The 20,023-nt window shown below is 42.6% G+C and overlaps 1 protein-coding gene across 1 annotated transcript in view; it reads left to right on the top strand.

Moving 5' to 3' along the window:
• Positions 1–20,023, top strand: part of RIGI (RNA sensor RIG-I) — an 818,172-nt gene that overhangs the window by 64,194 nt on the left and 733,955 nt on the right. Inside the window, exon 2 of the mRNA XM_086961483.1 lies at positions 6,676–6,807. Within this exon, the coding sequence (XP_086817609.1) occupies positions 6,676–6,807 (132 nt within the window). The remainder of the gene's footprint in view (positions 1–6,675; positions 6,808–20,023) is intronic.

Here is a 20,023-nt window from a genome sequence, read left to right as displayed (position 1 = left end):
GTTAGAAATGTTTATTCAGCATATCCAAGATATGCGGTGTAGTTTTCGCCAGTACTTTCCACTTCCAGATGAAAGCAAAAACTGGATTAAAGATCCTTTTAATGTAGATATTGACAATGTAATGGGGCTGACCGCATCTGAAGAAAACGGTTTGATTGAAATCTCTACAGATAGTGCACTTAAACTTCAATTCAAGGTAAAGGCTATGAGTCTGACAAATTTTTGGCAGCATGTACGTACAGATTACCCTGAATTATCGTACAAGGCACTTAAGGTTTTACTTCCTTTCCCCACCACATATTTATGTGAGAAGGCTTTCTCAAATCTTATGTACCTTAAAAATAAGTGCAGAAATCGCTTGCAAAATGTTGAATCTGACCTAAGGATTCAACTTTCTGAAATAAAACCAAACATTGAAAAGTTGGTAGCCGAGATGCAGCACCACCCTTCCCATTAAAATGTTTTGATTTTTGCATATTTTTCAATATAAAATGATCAAAGCTTTATTGATGCACGTATTTGTTTGGTGTGTACTTGTTTGTGTATTTTTTGCGAAGTACTGTTTTAATTTTTAGAAATTGAAATTGTACAAATTGCTTGGGGGTCCCCGGCTTCCAGTAGTGATTCAGTGGGGGTCCTCAGGAGTCCAAAGTTTGGGAACCACTGCTCTACGTCATTGTACTCTCCACCATTGTATGCACACTACACCAATGCACGACACCACGCTACTCTACACCTCTGTACTGTACGACTCTCTAATCTGCAGCACTGCACTCTCGGCCACTAAACTCTATGCCATTTTATTCTGCACCACTGTACTCTGCACCACTTTACTCTATACCACTGCACTCTACACCACTCTTTGCACTCTATGCCAATGCACTCTACGTCATTCTAATCCACTGGCACCACTGCACTCAAACACTGCCCTCTATGCTACTTCACTCTACGCCCCTCTACTCTACTGTGCATCACTCCACTCTATGCCAGTGCACGCCACCCCACTCAACTATGCATCACTGCACTCTACACAACTCCATGCCTCTCCACTCTGCAACACTGCACTCTAGGCTAATGCAGTCTACACCACTACTCTATACCACTCCACTCTAACCCGCACCACTCCACTCAACGCACACTTCACTCTACTCTGCAACAATCTATTCTACAGCACTGCACTCCATCCACTGCACTTTATGCCACTCTACTCCACTCTATACCACTCCACTCTACACCACTGCAATCAATGATGTGCCACTCTACTCAATACCACTCTACTCTATGCCACTACTCAGCACCATTTCACTCTACCCTGCACCACTAAACTCTACCCTGAACCACTCCACTCCACTTCACTGTGCTCTGAAACAGTCAACTCTACTCCACTGGACTCCATGCCACTGCACTCTACCCCACTCTATGCCACTCCACTCTACGCCACTGCACTCTATCCTGAACACTCTGTGCCACTCCACTCTATGCCACTGCACTCTATCCTGCATCACTCTATGCCACTGCACTCTACGCTATGCTACTCTACTCTAAACCACTGCATTCTACACCATTTCACTCTACACTACTTTACTAAAAACCAGTGCACCCTAAGCCATTGTAACTATGCCATCTACTTTGCACCACTGCACTTTATGCCACACTACTCAGCAACATTCTACTTTAAGCCACTGCACTCTACATCACTGCATGCTACTGCACTCTACGCCACTCTATTCTACTCTGAACCACTGTACTCTATGTTACTGCTCTCTGCACCACTCTACTCTGCACCACTCTATGCCACTGCACTCTACAACACTACACTATACGACACTCTACTCTGCGTGACTGCACTCTATTCCACTGCACTCTGCACCACTGCATTTACGCCACTCTACTGCACTCTTCACCTCTGCACTCTATGCCACTCTACAGCACTGTATGCCACTGCACTCTGGGCCATTCTATTCTACTCTGAACCACTGTTCACTAAGTCACTGCTCTCTTCACCACTCTATTCTGCACCACTGTACTCTACACCACCACACTCTACACCACTGCACTCTTCAACACTCCACTCTGCATGATTGCACTCTATACCACTGCACTCTACGCCACTGCACTCTACACCACTCTACTGCACTCTTCACCTCTGCACTCAATCCACTCTACTGCAATGTATGCCAATGCACTCTGCGCCACTGCACCACTCTATTGTATGCCAATGCACTCTACACCAGTCTACTCTGCACCACTCCACTCTATGCCACTTCACTAAACGTCACTTCACGCTGCAATACTGCTCTCTCTGCCACGGAACTATACGCTGCTCTACTCTTCATCGCTCCACTCCATTTCACAGTACTCTATGCCATTCCACTCTAAGCCACTCTGCACCACTGTACTCTGCAACACTCTACTCTACCCCACTAAATCCTGCGCCACTCTTTTCCACTCTGTGTCGATCCACTGTATGCCACTGCACACTAGGTCGCTCAATTTTATACTGCTGCACTCTACGCCACTGCACTCTACACCAATGATCTCTACATCACTTTACTCAAAACCAATGCACTCTACGCCATTGCACACTATATCAATCTACTCTGCACCACTGCCTGATGCACCACTATACTATACTCTGTGACACTGCACTCTATGCCACTCTACAGCATTACATTATGTCACTTTACTCTGCACCACTTTAGGCCAATGCACTGTACACCAATGCACTCTGAACCACTCTACACTACAACACTTCACTCTACAACGCTCTACTCTGCAGCACTGCACTTTCTGCCATTGAACTCTATGCCACTCTACTCTACGCCACTCTTATCTGCGCAACTTTACTCTATGGCACTGCACTGTACTCTGCGCCACTCTTCTGCACTCTACACCAATGCACTTCACATCACTCTAATCGACTGTGCACCACTGCACTCTATAACACTGGACTCTACACCAATCCAGTCTAGGCTACACCACTCTTCTCTGGAGCACTGCACTCTATGCCAGTGCACTGCATGGCCCTACTCTATACCACTCCACACCTCTCCACTCAACCTGCACCACTCCATTCTACACCACTTCGCTCTACTCTGAAGCAGTTTATTCTAGGCCACTACACGCTATGCCACTGCACTCTACACCACTCTACTCCACTCTATGCCACTGAAGTCTACGCTATACCACTGTACTCTAAACCAGTGCACGCTACTGTACTTTACTCCGTATCAGTGCACCATACGCCACTGCACCTATGCCAACTACTTGCAGCACCGCACTTCACACCACTATACTCTACAACATTGTCCTCTATCCACTGCACTCTATGCCACTGCACCCTACAACACTACACCACAGCACTCTATGCCAATACACTCTACACCACTTTACTCAAAACCAATGCACTTTACTCCACTGCATTCTATGCCAATCTACTCTGCATCATTGTAAGTTACACCACTTCAAACTAGGCCACTCTACTCCACTCGACTACACTACACTCTATAACACTCCACTCCACGATACTCCACTCTATGATGCTCTACTCATTCAAACTCTGCTCCACTGACACTCTACTCTACCCTACGCCACTCCAATCTATGCCATTCTACAACACTACTCCATTCTATGACGCTCTATGCAATTCCCTCTATGCCAATCCATGCCACTTTACTTCGCTCTATTCTATGACACACTACTCCACTCCATTCTATGACAATCTACTCTGCTGTACACCACTCTACTCCACTCTACGCAACACCCTCTATGCCACTCCACTCCACCCTACTCTACCCCACTCCATGACACTCTATGCCACTCCACTATATGACACTCTACTCAACTCTGACACTGTGTTCCACTCTACGTCACTCAGCTCTACGCCCTTCGACTCTACAACACTCTACTCCCTCCATGACTGTCCACAATACTGTACACTACTCCATGGCACTCCACTTCACTCCTCTCCATGCCACTCAACACTACTGTGCACCACTCCACGCTACTCTATAACACTCCACTCTACTCCACTTTATGACACTCCACTCCACACTACTCTCCTTTACCCTACTAACTTTTAGCGATGCTGAACAGCAATCACTCTGGTGTACAACATTGCTAAAACATATTGCTAAAGCCAAAATCTCTTGCATAGGCGAGACCTACTGCTTTGTTAATGCTTGTTTAATACATGTTTGCTTTTTTCTCTCGAGGAAAACAGTTTCCCACCTTGAAGAAACTCCTTCATCTACAAATATATTACTCTTGTCTTTGTCAGGAGTATATTTCTGACTTTTTCCAAAGTGAGAAGGGGTTGGTGAATACTCTTAATCATTTAAGTTTGTGGGTATGCACAAATGCACTGAGCATTCCAGCCTTGAAATCACACTTCTTCCATGCTTCCAGCCTGCAAGTAGGATTGTTACAAAACAAATCTTCATGTAAATCCATTTAGATGTGTAAAATCACCTTTTACGCGTATAAGCAAAACAGGTAGGAGTTTTCTCCCACAATAAGGGATAATTTTTCTTTTTTTATGGAAAGAAAAAAATACATCAGTCCGTGTGCTGTAAATAGTGTCTTTACTCCAACAGCCCCTACTCTGTCGGACCTTCTGAGTAAGCTTTCCAACAGCAGAGCCACAGTGGCAATGCCTTCAGATAGATGATGGTTATAGTAGAGTAGGACCAAGGCTTTGATAGGCCGAGTATTTTATAGTGGGCCCACAGTTATTACATTTTGGTCCCTGTGCTAAGCAACGTCATCTATGTACATGGAGAAGCAAGTAGCCAAGTCACACTCACAAAGGACTATACCTTGTGTAATGAACAAAAGCAAAATGTTCATATCTTGCCCAATGGGCAAAAACTGAAGAAATTGCAATGGTTGCATATCAGTGCCTAGTATGTCACTCTATTGAAATTGGAGGCATGACATCCGAATTACCACTACTGAGAATACCAGTGCAGAGGATGCCACCACATCGAATATGGTAAAGCCAAAAGTAATTGTATTAATCTGTTGCCTAAAACTATACCCATAAATGTATCTTAACCCTACATCTAACTCAAGCCTTAACTTTTTCCATTAAACAAATACTAAGGTTTAGAGTTTGGTAGAGAGAGTACTCTGTCGGAAATGCACAAGTCCTAGGTTCGCCAGCCTTATTTGAGACTGGCGCACCTTAAGTTTAAAGTCGATGGTGCCCCTGCTGGCTCTGCCGATAGAAAACATCCTCTGACAGCCTCGCAGAATAGTCGCCATTGAAAAAAGGAAATTATACCGTCTGCCTCGTTTAGGATGGATGGTGTATGTTTTTTTTCCCTGTCAGTCAGCGCCAGGGTCATTAGCTTTTTGTTTTTCATAAATAAACTCCCGCTTAGGGAGTGCAAAAATACAAAAATAGTTAAGATTTGGTGAATGGGCGTCAAAACCAATGGTAGCTGTCCATAAACTTTTTGGGGCATATTTACAAGCCCCTATCGCCACCACAACGTCACTTAAATAGGCGATAGGGGCTTCGCCTTATTCGCGGCAGCATTTAGCCACTTAATGTGGCTTAACCCTGCCTTGTGAATAAGGCATCCTTTGGTGCTATACTTCGTGTGAAAGGGGCGGGCAATGGTTGTTGTAGTGGGCGTTCCACCGCAACACCCATTCACCCATTGATTTTGACGCTGCCCCATATTTACAAGGGTGGCGTAAATACGGGACAGTGCCAAAATTAATTTTTCCTCGTTTTTGCTGTTTCCATCTGTGCTGCGTTATGCAGCACAGATAGAAACAGCAAAACGCCATTGATAGTTTATGTGCTGGAAAGTGGCCCTTTCTGCACATAAACAGTCATTAAAGAAAAAAATAAGTTTTGCATTAAGCAGCACACATAGAAGTTTCAAAGTGCCATTTCAGATTGTTTATGTGCTGAAAGGGACACCTTCCTGCACATAAACAATCATTCCCCTCAAAGCAGGCACCTTTACACGATGGTGCAAGGGTGCCTGCATTGGCGCTAGGCAGATAAATTAGTGCCAGTGCAGGAGGAAACAAGACTGCACCATATTCTTGTAAATACGGTGCAGCCCTGCATTTCCGAAGTGGCGGAACACAGCATTAGGCTATGGAGGCTAGCTCCGCGCTCCGCCACTTCCTTGTAAGTATGCCCCTTAGTGCATTGAAAGAAACTGTGGTGATGGCAGTTCCTTTTGATGTGCAGAGATGACCACTGAGCCAGTGGTTATCTCTAAATTTGGCAGGTATAGTACTCAATCTGGAGTGAGGAGGTAATGTTTTCTGCCAACCGGATAAACTGTACTCTGTCAGCCAAACATTAAATCCATCCCTAATTAATTTTTTTTATCTTAACTAACTTAAACACCAAAACTATACTAACTTGCACAAAGTAACCTAACAACCCACCGACCTTCTACAAAAGCTTAGGGATAAAACATCCTCACCTGAACTGGAGCCCCCATTGGCTATGTCGACTGAATACTTCTGCAGCCAGTCTGAGGAAAGACATTACACTGTCTGTCCTCTTTAGAGTGGACGTTGCCATTTTTTTCCCTTTCATTTTAATTTCAGAGTCGTGCCTTCAATGTAATGGATTCCAGGTAGGGAGACTGCATTGTTTCAATTTGGCCCATACTTGACCTATTCTCCTTTGTGTCCTATCAGAGGCTGTTGAACGTATACAAGCTGAAGAACTGAAGGGAGCCACAGCAGCCGCAGCCATGTTGCTCAAGTATTTACTGAAGCTGGAAACAGAGGGATGGTTTCGTGGATTTTTAGACGGGCTCTTTGCAGCAGGTTTGTCTGTATTACAGTATTAAAACACTATTGTCTATATAAGTTGTGTATTCATTTGACATTTACATTTGTGCTACCTTGTAAAATTAGCATCATTTTCTGATGATGTATGTGATAGGTAATGTGGAATATACTACGAGTTGCACAGTCTCTAATAAATGTTTTTTGGCAGAAGAGGTGGTCCAGATATATGCAGCCTTAAGAAAGAAGCAGACTGCTATATTGTGTTATGCCTGCACAAAGCTGAACCGATGAAGAATTCAAGGCGTTACTGGTCCCTAATAGTCCTGAATTGTGGATCGAGTGAAAAACTTAAGTGATTGCCATCACTTATCAATAATGGACTGCCTAGCTTTTGGACCTGTCTGCTATTTAGAGAGATGGGTATTAGTTTGCTCTATTTAGGGTTTCAGGTTGTGCTTCTTGTCATCCAAACGTGTCCCCTCAAGAAAGGAGATAGGTAGTTTTATCAGAGGGGTGAGATACTCGGATGTAATGGGTCCTGACCAGAATCCTATAGAAGTGACGAAAAAGTACCCTGATTTATCGGACACGTTCTTTCAGCACTGTCCCAGAACTGTTCTACACCAAAACCATGGATTGGTAGTAGAATACTCCCCTTATACAAGAAGGGCCCTGAATTTCCCCTAGTTGATATTATCATCTATCTCTTCTGGCTTCAATGGGAATGATCTTTGGCAAAATTTTCCTTGAGCACCATCAACTTTGAACTACTGATTTTACAATAATTTCATGTGAACAATCAGGCTTCTCCATCGTTGGATAGCTGTGGTACAATCTATACTGAAAGGATATGTCAGTTAGGGAACAACCACTATGTGCTGTATTTATTGATTGCACAAAACTGTTTGGTAGTCAGTAGAATCAGCTCTGGAGATTCCTCAGGTCTCCTCAAATTGATTATTTTTCTTTATTCTTCGACCTTGTGGAAGATACTCATGGAAGACGACAAAGGCATCTCCCCCTGCTCCTATTCTTTTCTCGCTGTATATGCATGATTTCCCCAGAATAGTTGCCAATCTGCTAGATTTTCCACCAAAACTAGGGTCACGACCCCTTCAAACCTTAACATATGCCGATGACCGTGATGTTGGTTGATCTCACACCAAAGGGACTTCAAAGATGTCTGGATGAATTGCAAATATATGCAGCAACTCATTCCTTAAGAATAAATGTGTGAGGTAGTTGTATTTAGGGGTCAATATAAGAAGATGGGATCAGGAGGGGAAGGCTGTTGCAGACAGTGGGACCTAGGCTCCCTCTATAAATCTTTGGATTGTAGACATTTCAAACACATAATTACCATTTATAAGGCAAAGGTACCACCCACACTTACATTTCACAGTCTTACCTAAATAAAGCAGAAGGGAACATTTTACATAAGTTTCTGCAGTGTAAAGAATTGGTACTGAGGCCCGGCATAGGTTAGACAAGTGCATTAGCTGCAGTGATTCCATACACCACTGTCAGTAGGCACCCTCCTGGAGCTTTTAAAGCAAGGCCATTTTGTATGAAGAACACCTACAGTCCCTGTCTCACAAATCCTGCTAATGCACTACAAATCTAGGGTCTATCTCAAAACTTTTTGTCAGACTAGTCCTAAAGCCAGTTGAAAAAGGCCCTAAAAGATGAAGTGCCCTTTATGAGCTTTGAGTTTGGTAGAGAACACTACAAAAGTATGGATTAACACTGGAACAGGCCATGGTCACAGAGAATCCAAATCCAGCTAGAATTATCCGTGGAATATAGGGTCCGGGAAATAATTATTTTGTTAAGATGTATTGATCTTTGATTAAAAGACGTTAACAGGATGTGGGTGAGTAAGCAAACTGTTGTAGGTACAAGAAGTCCAGAATGTAGCCATGTGGTAGGTTCCAAGAAGGTAGTTTATTAGATCAGGTTACAGTTTGTAGTGTAGTTCCTAGTTTCCCACTAGGCCCTGCGCATTGGAATAACATAAACAGTAGTATCGACGTGGAACTGCGGATATTCCAGGCCTCCACTGACTATGCTAAACTTAATTGGGTTGTGTTACCAACTAGCTCAGAGGTCACTGGAAACTTTCTTCTCTGCATAGGAAGTGATCAGCTTCCTTGGCACAGACAAGAAGGGATTCAGCTTTCCAACAACCGTGCAACATGACAACTTTGCTCCTCAGATCAAGAGTCAATCTCTAGGGTCGTGTGAAACAATAGACATGTATTTCACTCAGTCAGTCTAGTGCAGTTTACTTTCACGAGATGTAGAGAATAGAGAGACGGGCGTTTGTCAATAAAGGGTTAACATTTATTGAACAGTCTTTCTTCTCGTACAAGAGAAATGTATTGCCGCAATTGCAAGAATTGTTATTATAAAAAGTACGTACAGTAAGATAAGTATTGCGAAATAGAACTGTAAAAGCATTGATATGGTTTCTTAGCCATACAATGGTTTAAAAGTAATAAAACATATATACAGTCATATATACATTAGGCTAACCTACTCAACTGATGCTTCTAACTAAGCCTACCCCAGTGTGCCTGACCTAAGCCTAACACGTGGAAGGGGAGTAAGTAAGTAGCTTTAAGTTAAGTTGGTTTTGCCAAGGTTTGTTTCAAGAATTCTCGTCTAAGGGTTTAGTCAACACCATACCTCTGAATAGAATGATGGAGGATTGGTATCTCCTTCAGGGGTCTCTCTCGATATCCCAGTCACCCACGAGGGTAGACCGGAAACGCCGGAGCTGGATTCCTCTGCACGAGAAAGGCAGCGGGTCTCTTCAGCGCGTCGAGGAAGGAGGGGGGACAGCGTCCGCGGGCAGCTGGAATCTGCTGGATGTCTTCGCAGAGGACGGCTGTTCAGCTCCTTAAGCGTACTGCACCATAGTTCGCGCTTTAGCAGCGATAATGGTATCAGCAGCTTCACCACCACAGGGACAGCAGGCTGCAGCGACAGAGTGCTAGATTTACCAACACGGGGTCTTGCAGGCAGCTGGCATCAGCAACAGTAGCTCGCATTGCTTAAGGCAACGTTGGTAATATTTATACCTGACAGGTGCCGGGTTTGACGCAAGTTTGCTGGACATAAGACGTCAATTAAAGATGTCACTAGGAAGTGATAGTTATCAGTTGCTCATTAGAGTTCCATTACTAATCAAAACGTAGCAAGCGGGGATTTCCAGGTTTGCTGAGTTTTTATCTTGTTGAAGAACTCGGAGTGTTATCTAGGAATATCAGATAGTGACTACTGCTCTGTCATTGCACTAATTGGTCGCAAAGGAAGTGGCAGAGAGAACTATGCTGGAATGTGGCTCTGTTCGTGTGAGGCCAGAGATGACTTTTCAGAAAATCGCACTTGAACAGTTATGCCAATATAGGGAATAAATGGATGTATAGCCGAATAGGGGCATAAGGTCACAGTATCGATCAGGAACCTAGATAAACACGCAACACCCACTCCACGGGTTAATGTCCATCAAAATTACTAAAACTAAAGCAATTAGATGCATGTGTAACATTGCCCACCCCAAAATACATAAATGCATTCGAAATAGGCGTACTTGTAATACATGAATTTAGGTACTGTACGTTTTTTAAAGCATAGTAATCATTCAAAAAATTATTGCATATGAGATCAATGAACGATTATGCAAAAGGAATTACACATGAAGTATCTCTGACAGAAGAAAGGCAAGATAAATCATCACATAAAAATGCATTGTAATAACATGTGTGCTAGAGGCTGGTGTAATGTTGTTATGTCTCTAGATGTGTTTAGAAATAGAAGTGTGAAGCTTCTGTTCTCTAAGAATAGTTTTTACGTTAAGCAAAGAATTGTTTGTGCCAAAAAGGTCAATATTAGAAAAAATTGTCCAATTCAAAGAAAATAGATTTCCAAAGCTCTTGGCAGTTTTTGTTGATCAAAACTGAAGGCCGAATTCAGAGTTCATGGGAACGCTGTGTGTCGGAAAGCTTCTCAAAAGTTATTGTTTCTGTACGGGTGAGAACATCGTATCAGACAGGCTCTCAAAGAATTGGTCTACAAAATCAGGTGATAGTTCAACCAAATTAGATAGCGCTGTAATTTGGCAGGTGTGAGAATGATTGCTGTCATCGAAGGCAGGACCAGCAATGCTCACAGAACGTTGTACCTGGATGATGTTGCTATTGTCACTCGCTCCACTGTTACCACTTGGCTGTAGCACAGGAGTCTCCACGAATGCCGTCATCAGGATTGGTCGCCGCTGGGGACAACACAATGCGTGAGCCGTTATTGGACTGAGCAAAGTATCGACGTCCATTGGTACTGCTGATGGAAGTGAAAGACAGATGTCCAACACGCATTCATCGCTGCAAAGCATACACCGTAGCACAGGTAAAATGCAATTTTGCCATATCGGTCTGAATGAAAGGAACCAGGTCATGTTTAGATCTCTCAGCCTGGCCAATCCGAGGACGTTAGTTATCCTGTCCCGGTAGCGCATTGCTAGGATTGTCTCTTCCATTCCCATGGGAGCTATGTCTGAGCCGAGGCTTGCCATAACGAAGCAGGAGGGTCAAAAATAGAATCCCTGCGACGAGTCCCAAAAATAATGGTATGCCGCCAAAAATGGAGTGTACAAAATTAGGAAAGATTCCCAAAATTGCCTGGAAGGGTGTTAGCAGTCCCGTAAAGACTGTCTTAAATATGCCTGGGATGCTTGTTGCACTAGACATGTTAAGGAGTTGGCTGAACATTTCTACGAAATGCACGGGGCAATTTGTTGATAAAAGGTCATGAACTTCAGTAGCTGTCCTTGCAACTAGAAGATCATACGTCTCTTTAGATGACGTTATAGGCACTGTTGTCTGTAAAAGTACAGATTTCATTTTGCTTAATGTATCAATTTGTATAGAATAGAGATTCAGACGAGGCCAGATGGGAGTCACTATGTCTGGAGGCCCACTCGGACACAATGCTTGCATACAGCATTTGACCATGGATGTTACTTCTACTAGATAACTTTTCCCTGGCACGAGGCCACAACATCTGTGATCCGTTCTAAGAATGTAACTCCCGTTCGAAAGTTGCATAAAGAAGGGCTCTATCTGAGTTGCAGGTGTGACTAGCTGGTGGCATGAAAGGTTGTTTGAATTTCCATCACATGCTCCGTGTAAATTAATACCCTGACACAAAAGTATACCGCTTAGTGAATGTTTACAATTTTCACCACTAAGAAATACATTTTTGTCATTGTCACTATAGCAAGAATGAGTGTATGGTAATTTCCATTCGGATTTTACATATCCTTTACCCAATTGTTCATACTGACCAGCAGGTATGTACTCAAGGCACTTTTTAAATCGGAAAGTTGTTATCGGAATTGTGATAATTCCGTGTATTATCCATTCAATGACAGGACTCTCTGACATTGTCAATGGTAATCTCTCGAGTTTTTTGATGCTCAGGATTGTATAGTCTGCTCCTTTCTGCGCCAAACTGAACTGTTTATCAGTAAGGTTAAAACTGGAAAATAATGACGTTGTGTTGATTAAACGCCAAGGCACATAGTCTGAACGAAGATTTTGCAGCGTCCAGCCCAATTCTATAATAGAGCGTAATTGAGACTGGCCATGTTGTAACATTAGCAAATCTCTGTCTATCACATCAAAGGCAGAGGATACAATATTGTCCAACGAATATATTCTGGAAGACAGAGTCATTAACCCATTGTCTACCACAGAAAGTGATTTCTCCAAATTAATACGATCAATTTCTCGTATTTTTTCAGCAGTTTCAATTTGCTTTACTTTCCAAGCCTCGTTGTAAGCAGCATAGATACTGGTCGCTATGAAACGCTTTTGACGCTGTTTGCGTGGTCCAAGAATGAAATCGCGCAAATCAGCACCATCTTTTAATAAAGACAAGTGTTGCTTAATTTCAGCCAGTGTGGACGTAGTTAGCCATTCAAGGCAGAGTTTCCCTACACTGTATGTTGTTATAATCCCTGGATGTTGTCTCTGGGAATATCTAGGGTCTAATCTGGTCATTTTTAACCCCTGTGTTTTATTCAGGAATCTATCTTGACAGCTATTTGTGTCTGTAGGCCAGATTAACCACTTTTTCCAATCAGGATGTGTTCTGTTGAAATGTAAAATTTGTGACACGTCTAACTCAATATCTGTGGTTGTATTCTCAGGTATTGGCTTTGGTATAGACGGTGTTTTAAGGTCTTTGATCTTAGCTAGGCCAAGACAAGATGTTTGGTGTATTGTGTCATTTAAAAATAACATTTGTTCAGGTATCATGCAGGTTCTAAATAGTGCTTCAATGCCTTGCACCTGCCAATCTTTTGTACCCCAAATTGTTTTCGTTTCAATATTATTTTTCCAATAATCAAAACCAAATGTCATCATTTTGTCATAAAATGCTTCTGAATATATCAATTTAGAATTTGTCAGCATTGTTTTCATACCTGTTTTATCTAACAGTTTGTAATGAAACGTTTCTGCATCACTGGTGTTAAACCCTGAGAAGTATTTGAATTTCTCAAAAAATGCTTTAGAACTGCTTTTAGGTGGTGTAGAACAATGTTCCCATTGATTATACATAAAAACATTTCTAGGCTGTGCAGATTTATGCAGGTAATGATCCCCATAATGGGTGTAACAGAATAACTGCTCATAACTAGATGAACCTTGTAAATAATCATGATCTGTGAATCTAGCTGACATTACTAAATCAGACATCATGTCATTAATACTGTTAAAGTCCCAATCATCAGAGAATGTACTTGGTGTCACAAAGTCACTTAATGAAACCTTTAGTTGATGAGGATACTTCAGGATTTCGACCGGACCATAGATCTCATAGTCTGTTTTCTCCCATACTACCCCACCAGGTATTGGAATTGCTGTGACATTTACTGTTGACAGTTCTCTTTTCTTCACGTGGGATGATCTGTGTGGTTTCAGGACTAGGTTGATGTTCTGACTTGCTGTGTCCATTGTAATATATTTTCCTTCAATGAATTTACCCAAACACAGTACCATGCTGAGTCAAAGCAGGAGGAAAAATACACCTAGACCGAACCAGAACTCTAGTCAAGGGGAAATTAGGTAGATTTCCTTCAGTTGATGAAAGAGTTCCGTTGCTTTTTCTTTAAAAGTCTTTTTAGTTTCTGGCATCACTTCGGGGTCGTTTAAATCTTCAGAGAAGTTGTCGAAGTTGATGAAATAACCAGAGGCAGTTCTGTCAATTGATGGGATTGTTCTTTCAATCTGTCTCTCGGTAGCACTTTCTGATGCCACATCATTGTAGACTGGTGTTGTTTCTTGACGAACTGTTTCAATCTGTGTTTCAAGAGGCACGAGTTCCATGGCATTATTGCATAGTCCATTGTGCACTGCAGGCTGATCGAATGTGATTAGTCTTTCAGTTTGAACCTCTTGGATTGTTGCAAGTTTGGGTATTCTGTTGTTTCTTGGGAGTCCACTGGGCCTACTGTTGATTATAGGCCACATGCTTGTGGTTTTACCAGATCGATAGACACGACTCTGTTCTCCTTTTTACCAGCAAGGGGCGGTAGCACAACTGATCTTGTTCCGGTGACTGCTAAGACAGGTACTGCTTTTCTGTAAGAAGGCCCAAATTCCTTCTTCACCGCGATCTTTTCTCTGACTAGATCCCCAATCTTTGGAATCCAGACAGGCCTTGCTGGGGCTGTTGCGGGTGGTGCCTCGTCAGTGGTACTTGGCTGTTGCTTTAACTTTATGTTGCTTAATGATTTTCTTGTTTCATTCAGTTCCTGTAAAACAGCCAAACGATCCTTTACATCAAAGTGCGTTGTTTCTTCTTGTACCACTGACATCTGACTATCGAGGTCCTGAACTCGCATTCTAATTCCGAACAATAGTTCGTATGGGCTGAAACCTTTTAGAGAATTTCTTGGCATGTTGTTAAGACTAGTCTGGACACTTATTAAATGTTTGACCCACCCAGCGCCTGAACCTAATACCTTCGCTGTTATAGATTGCTTTATGTCACGGTTTTTTCTTTCTACCACACTATTCCCTTCGGGGTGCGACGGACAAGAATACCGCAACCCAATTCCCATGCTAGCCATGGCCTCCTTATAGGCTCGAGAGCTGAAAGCAGGACCCTGATCAGAACGGAACGTGGTAATTGCGTATGTGCCGATAAAGACTCGCAAATCTTTTATAACCGTTCTAGCGCCAGCCGAGCGCTGGGAGCCTCATTTTTCTAAGTGCTTTTCGTCTTAACTGTTAATAGGACGCAGGATGGGGTGTAGGCAGCGTTACGCTCTTTCTGACTGGTAGCCGGTAGCAAGGTTCGCCACTGCGATCCCTATTACAGTTTTCACAGTTGTTTGCATATATTTGGTGTTCTACACTCATTCCCGGCCACCAGAATACTGATTGTAATTCAGTCAGTGATTCCTTGATCTCTCTGTGCCTTAGACCCAAACCCATGTGTGCGTCTGCTATTAAAAATATTCTCCTGTTCATGTTTGGAATTACTCTGTCCCCCACTCCAGGGATTCGAGCAAAAGGAACGGAGTTTGCATCGATTATGTATGCATAATTGAGTGGATAGTTTACGGGTAGTGCTGCACAGTCGCCTTTTATGGTCGTTTTTACTGCCAGCATGGTTTCCCCGTCTATGTACTTATCTGTACGCTTTTTTGTGGCTACGGAAGCCGGTTTAGTTGCTTCCGCTTTGGCTGTATTAGCCAATGAATTCCCTGCAACGTGAACGCCATCACGCTGAAGACTCTGTGCGTGAATCACGTGAGTCTTTTGTAGTTCTTTGTATAAAAGAGCTACCTCGTTCCAGAGCAATTTATGCTTTATTGTGGCACCTGTGTCATCTTTGTAGTCGTTTTCGATCCAACTCTGCAGCTTATTGTTGTAAGAGTTGACGCAAAAATGAGAATCGCACACTATAAGTGTCGGGAATTCACGTTCTGCATTTTCGAGCGCCATCTTTAAAGATCTGATTTCAGTTCTCTGAACCGAACAGTTTCTTACAGATTCAGTTTTTGTTACTTTCGGTCTGAATTTACCGCACAGCCAACGACCTTTAATGATCGCACATGCTGCATCGTAGGATTTTCTCTCTACGTTGAAATGCTGTACAAAGCTATCTGTATAGATTATACAGGCGTATTGTGGGAGAGGCAGAATTTCGATTGGCAGAGGATATTCTTCTTCATATTCTAAATCATTCAGTTCTTCAAATTGCGGGGCGAAATAGTATTTCACATCTTCCGCTCCTAGAGAATCTATGCACTGTATCCATTTCGGATCCAGTGGCACTGTAGGCAGGTTTACTGGGCTGAATAGCGCTTCGAAGGCGGATTCCGCTGTAAGGATATTAATCCGTTTGCCTTGTGCTAGTTCTCGTTCATTTGCTAATGCGATTTGCACTGCTTTCACAGTTCTTTCTGTGTGACTGAATGTTTTTTCTGCTTGTGTGTACAAGTGAGATTTAATTGAAATTGGTACCTTTTCTCCCTCATTAGAGGTTAGGTATGTGAATCCGCATCTTCCTGGGATGACTCGGATTACAAGATCACGTGTGTTGTCACGTGCATCTAATTTTGTTTTTGCTAACATGTCTGTTTGCAGTGATCTCAAAATTTCTGTGTGTTTTTGAGTCCAATTGATTTGTTTAAAATCAGGTTTAATTAGTTCGTAGAGAGGTTTAACCCTCTCTGCGTAATTTAGAATGTATGTTCTTCCGAAATTCAGAAAACCTAGTATGGATTGTAAATTCTTCAGCGTTTTTGGAGCTTGGAGTACAGCGCACTTCTCTAAGAAGTTGTCCGCTAGGCTTTTCCCTTCACTTGATAATTCGTACCCTAAGAACAGTACTGTCAGATGGGCAATTCGAGACTTCTTAAAGTTGAATTTGTAACCCTCTGCTGCGAACCCAAGTATAATGGTGTTCACTCTTTTCAAGTGAGTATCCAAGTCGTCGTCTGTGAGATAAATATCATCTACGTAAGACAATGCTTCATCATCATAGATTTGTAGTAACTCTGTTACCCTAGCTGAGAATAGTCCTGGGCTGTTCTTGAACCCCTGTGGGAGTCGACAGAATTTTTTCTGTGACCCAAATGCGGAGAAAGCGGTCAAATATCTGCTTTCTGGTGCAATGTTTTGACAAAAGAAACCATTAGAAATGTCTAATGTCGTTTTATATTTTTTCCTAACTATGTTATTCATTAGGGCTGCACTATGCGAGTTTTGTACTGCAAAAGTTTTGCAACATGTATTAAGGTGTCTGTAGTCCAAAACTAGACGATATGAATTGTCTGGCTTGGAGACAGGAAACAAAGGATTGTTCATTTGAGAGGTGCATGTTTCAATCACCCCCTGGTACTCAAGTTGATCTAAGATCTCCCTGACTTGTTTTTTAGCTTCTTGCTTTATGGGATACTGCCGTTGGGCAGTTGGTTCACTTTTTAATTGGATTTTGTGAGGCAGTGAATCCTCATCCCATCCTACATGATTTTTATATAATGCAGGTGCCTGGGCCACTGCCCATTTCCTTGCATATGTATATTTTTTGTGAATCGGTATGTGATTCGAGAAGGCAGGCATAATCACTTCTTCGCCACGAGGGCACTCCCTGACAAACTCTGGGGGCCAATCTTTTTCAGCTAACAGAATATCATAGCCTTTTGAGAGCTTATCCAAAAATAGACCCTTAATTTTCCTAGTCTTATCACCCTCTATACGCAATGTTATTTCGTATATTTTATGGGGCTCGCTAAGTCTGGCGTCGGCAGTTTCAACCTGAATGTATTCATTCGTGTCCACTGTCTCCAGATGACTCATCAAGATCTTGCGCGCTATACTGATTTCTGCTGCACTGTCCAACATTGTCAATGCCCACTCCCCGTTTTTCAACTGTGTCCTCAGTATTCTCGGCATGGTTGATTACTCTAATACTGGCTACCTTCTTTTTCTGAAATTGAGATTTCTTATTTTGAGCAGGTTCCTTGTCTTTGGACTTGGTGTGCTCTCCTGGGTCTGACCGTCCTCTTCTTTCCGAATTCTGTGGAAGAGATCGAGAGGGACGTGTATCAATACTTTGATATCTGTCAGGTTTTTTCAGATTATCCCTATTTCTAAGGTTATATCTTTTCTCAGAGGGCTCCCTCTGGGGAGACTGGCGTTCTCGAGTCGGAGTTCTTTCCCTCCGTCGAGGAGACCTTCCTCTGGACTGGAAAACTTTTTCCTTGGGAGTGGATTGTTTATTTCCATCCCAGCTCTTTTTAGGAGTATTTGAATTATTTTTAATAAATAATTTTTCAGGATTTTCGAGCAGTTGGGGCTTTACCGGTTTCCCACCCAAGCTGTCTCTACCTAATTCTTCATAGCATTTTTCTATGATTTTTGCAAGCTCAACAGGATCTTTTATATCTGTTTCCTTCAACTTCTGGCGAATCGCCACAGATGCTGCTTCTCCTTTAATGTTGGCTAATAATATAGCCGTGACCTGCTTGAAGTCTTTCAGTAATTTCATACCTAGATTTAAAGCGGGCTCTGGACCGAATTCATTTTGAATCTGTTTTAGCACTTCTGGTATTACCGCCATAGACAGAACACCGTGTGTTTTTATGTAAATGGAAGCAAAGACTGTACCCCAAGTGTCACAGTCCTCCACGTGTGGTGCGATTCCCATAGGAAGGCAGATGGTCAAGATTCTGTGTTTCTCAATAGGGGTAGTATCAGGAAATACTGCCTCTATTTGAGTGATTTTCTGTGCTAACCAGAAAGAAATTTGTTCCCGTTTTACGGGTGTTTTACCAAGACATGACTGTATGTTCTGTGGTGTAATTTTATTTGTGTTCCCCTGATGAGGGGTCAGCTGTGGTGTATTAACAGCTGGCTGGACTGTTGCAGTCCGCATTACATATTGGACTAATTGCCTATGTATTTTTATTAATGTGTTTAGCTGTACTAACAGCTCTTCTCTAGACATTTTTACAATGTCAGGATGTGGTGTGTATCTGGCTAGAACCGGCCACGTGGCTCCTGGTCTACCTAGTGGACCGAGCCTGGTAATGTGATCATTATGTTTTAGGGCGCCATTAAACCAGAGCAGGTGCTCTTGAAATTTAAGTGGAATTTCAATCTCCTCGAAAGGAGCGTACTCTTCCGGAGGTTTCTCTATTTTGTAATAGTGAAACTCTTTTGTTCTAGCGTTTACCGCTGGAAAGTTTATCCATGAATAGAATACCTCTGTCTGCCGATACTCGTGAGCCTCTATCACGAAAATTACTGTACCACCTTGAGGTGTCAGTCCGTTTTCTATAAGTTTTAACGTTATAGATCTTCTTAAGTGGACCGGGATGATAATAGCATCCGGGTCTGTGTATTCAGGACCTTGGTGAGTCGCATCTGCTGCGGCCCCAGAGGTTCCGTTTTCTGGCATTGTAAAAATGCGAGGTTTGCAGAGTAGGTCTCCAAGGAGACAAAGATTAGGTGCACAATATTTTGGAACACTGTATCCTTCAACGTTGAATAAACCAGAGCTTTACATAGGAATCCCTTCCTACTGAGTTCGGGCGGATTTTAACCTTTCACCCACTCCAGACGTCTATTGGAGTATTTACGGGAGAAAGGGGTGTGAAATATGCACGACTGAGTTACTCTAAAAGTCTTGCGTTAGTTTATCGCCTTGCCCCACAATGGGCGCCATGTAGTGTAGTTCCTAGTTTCCCACTAGGCCCTGCGCATTGGAATAACATAAACAGTAGTATCGACGTGGAACTGCGGATATTCCAGGCCTCCACTGACTATGCTAAACTTAATTGGGTTGTGTTACCAACTAGCTCAGAGGTCACTGGAAACTTTCTTCTCTGCATAGGAAGTGATCAGCTTCCTTGGCACAGACAAGAAGGGATTCAGCTTTCCAACAACCGTGCAACATGACAACTTTGCTCCTCAGATCAAGAGTCAATCTCTAGGGTTGTGTGAAACAATAGACATGTATTTCACTCAGTCAGTCTAGTGCAGTTTACTTTCACGAGATGTAGAGAATAGAGAGACGGGCGTTTGTCAATAAAGGGTTAACATTTATTGAACAGTCTTTCTTCTCGTACAAGAGAAATGTATTGCCACAATTGCAAGAATTGTTATTATAAAAAGTACGTACAGTAAGATAAGTATTGCGAAATAGAACTGTAAAAGCATTGATATGG

This window comes from Lissotriton vulgaris, chromosome 3_1 (assembly GCF_964263255.1).
Source record: "Lissotriton vulgaris chromosome 3_1, aLisVul1.2, whole genome shotgun sequence".
Classification (NCBI taxonomy): Eukaryota; Metazoa; Chordata; class Amphibia; order Caudata; family Salamandridae; genus Lissotriton; species Lissotriton vulgaris.
Note: the sequence above shows the minus strand (reverse complement) of the source record. Positions and strands in the feature narration are given on the sequence as shown.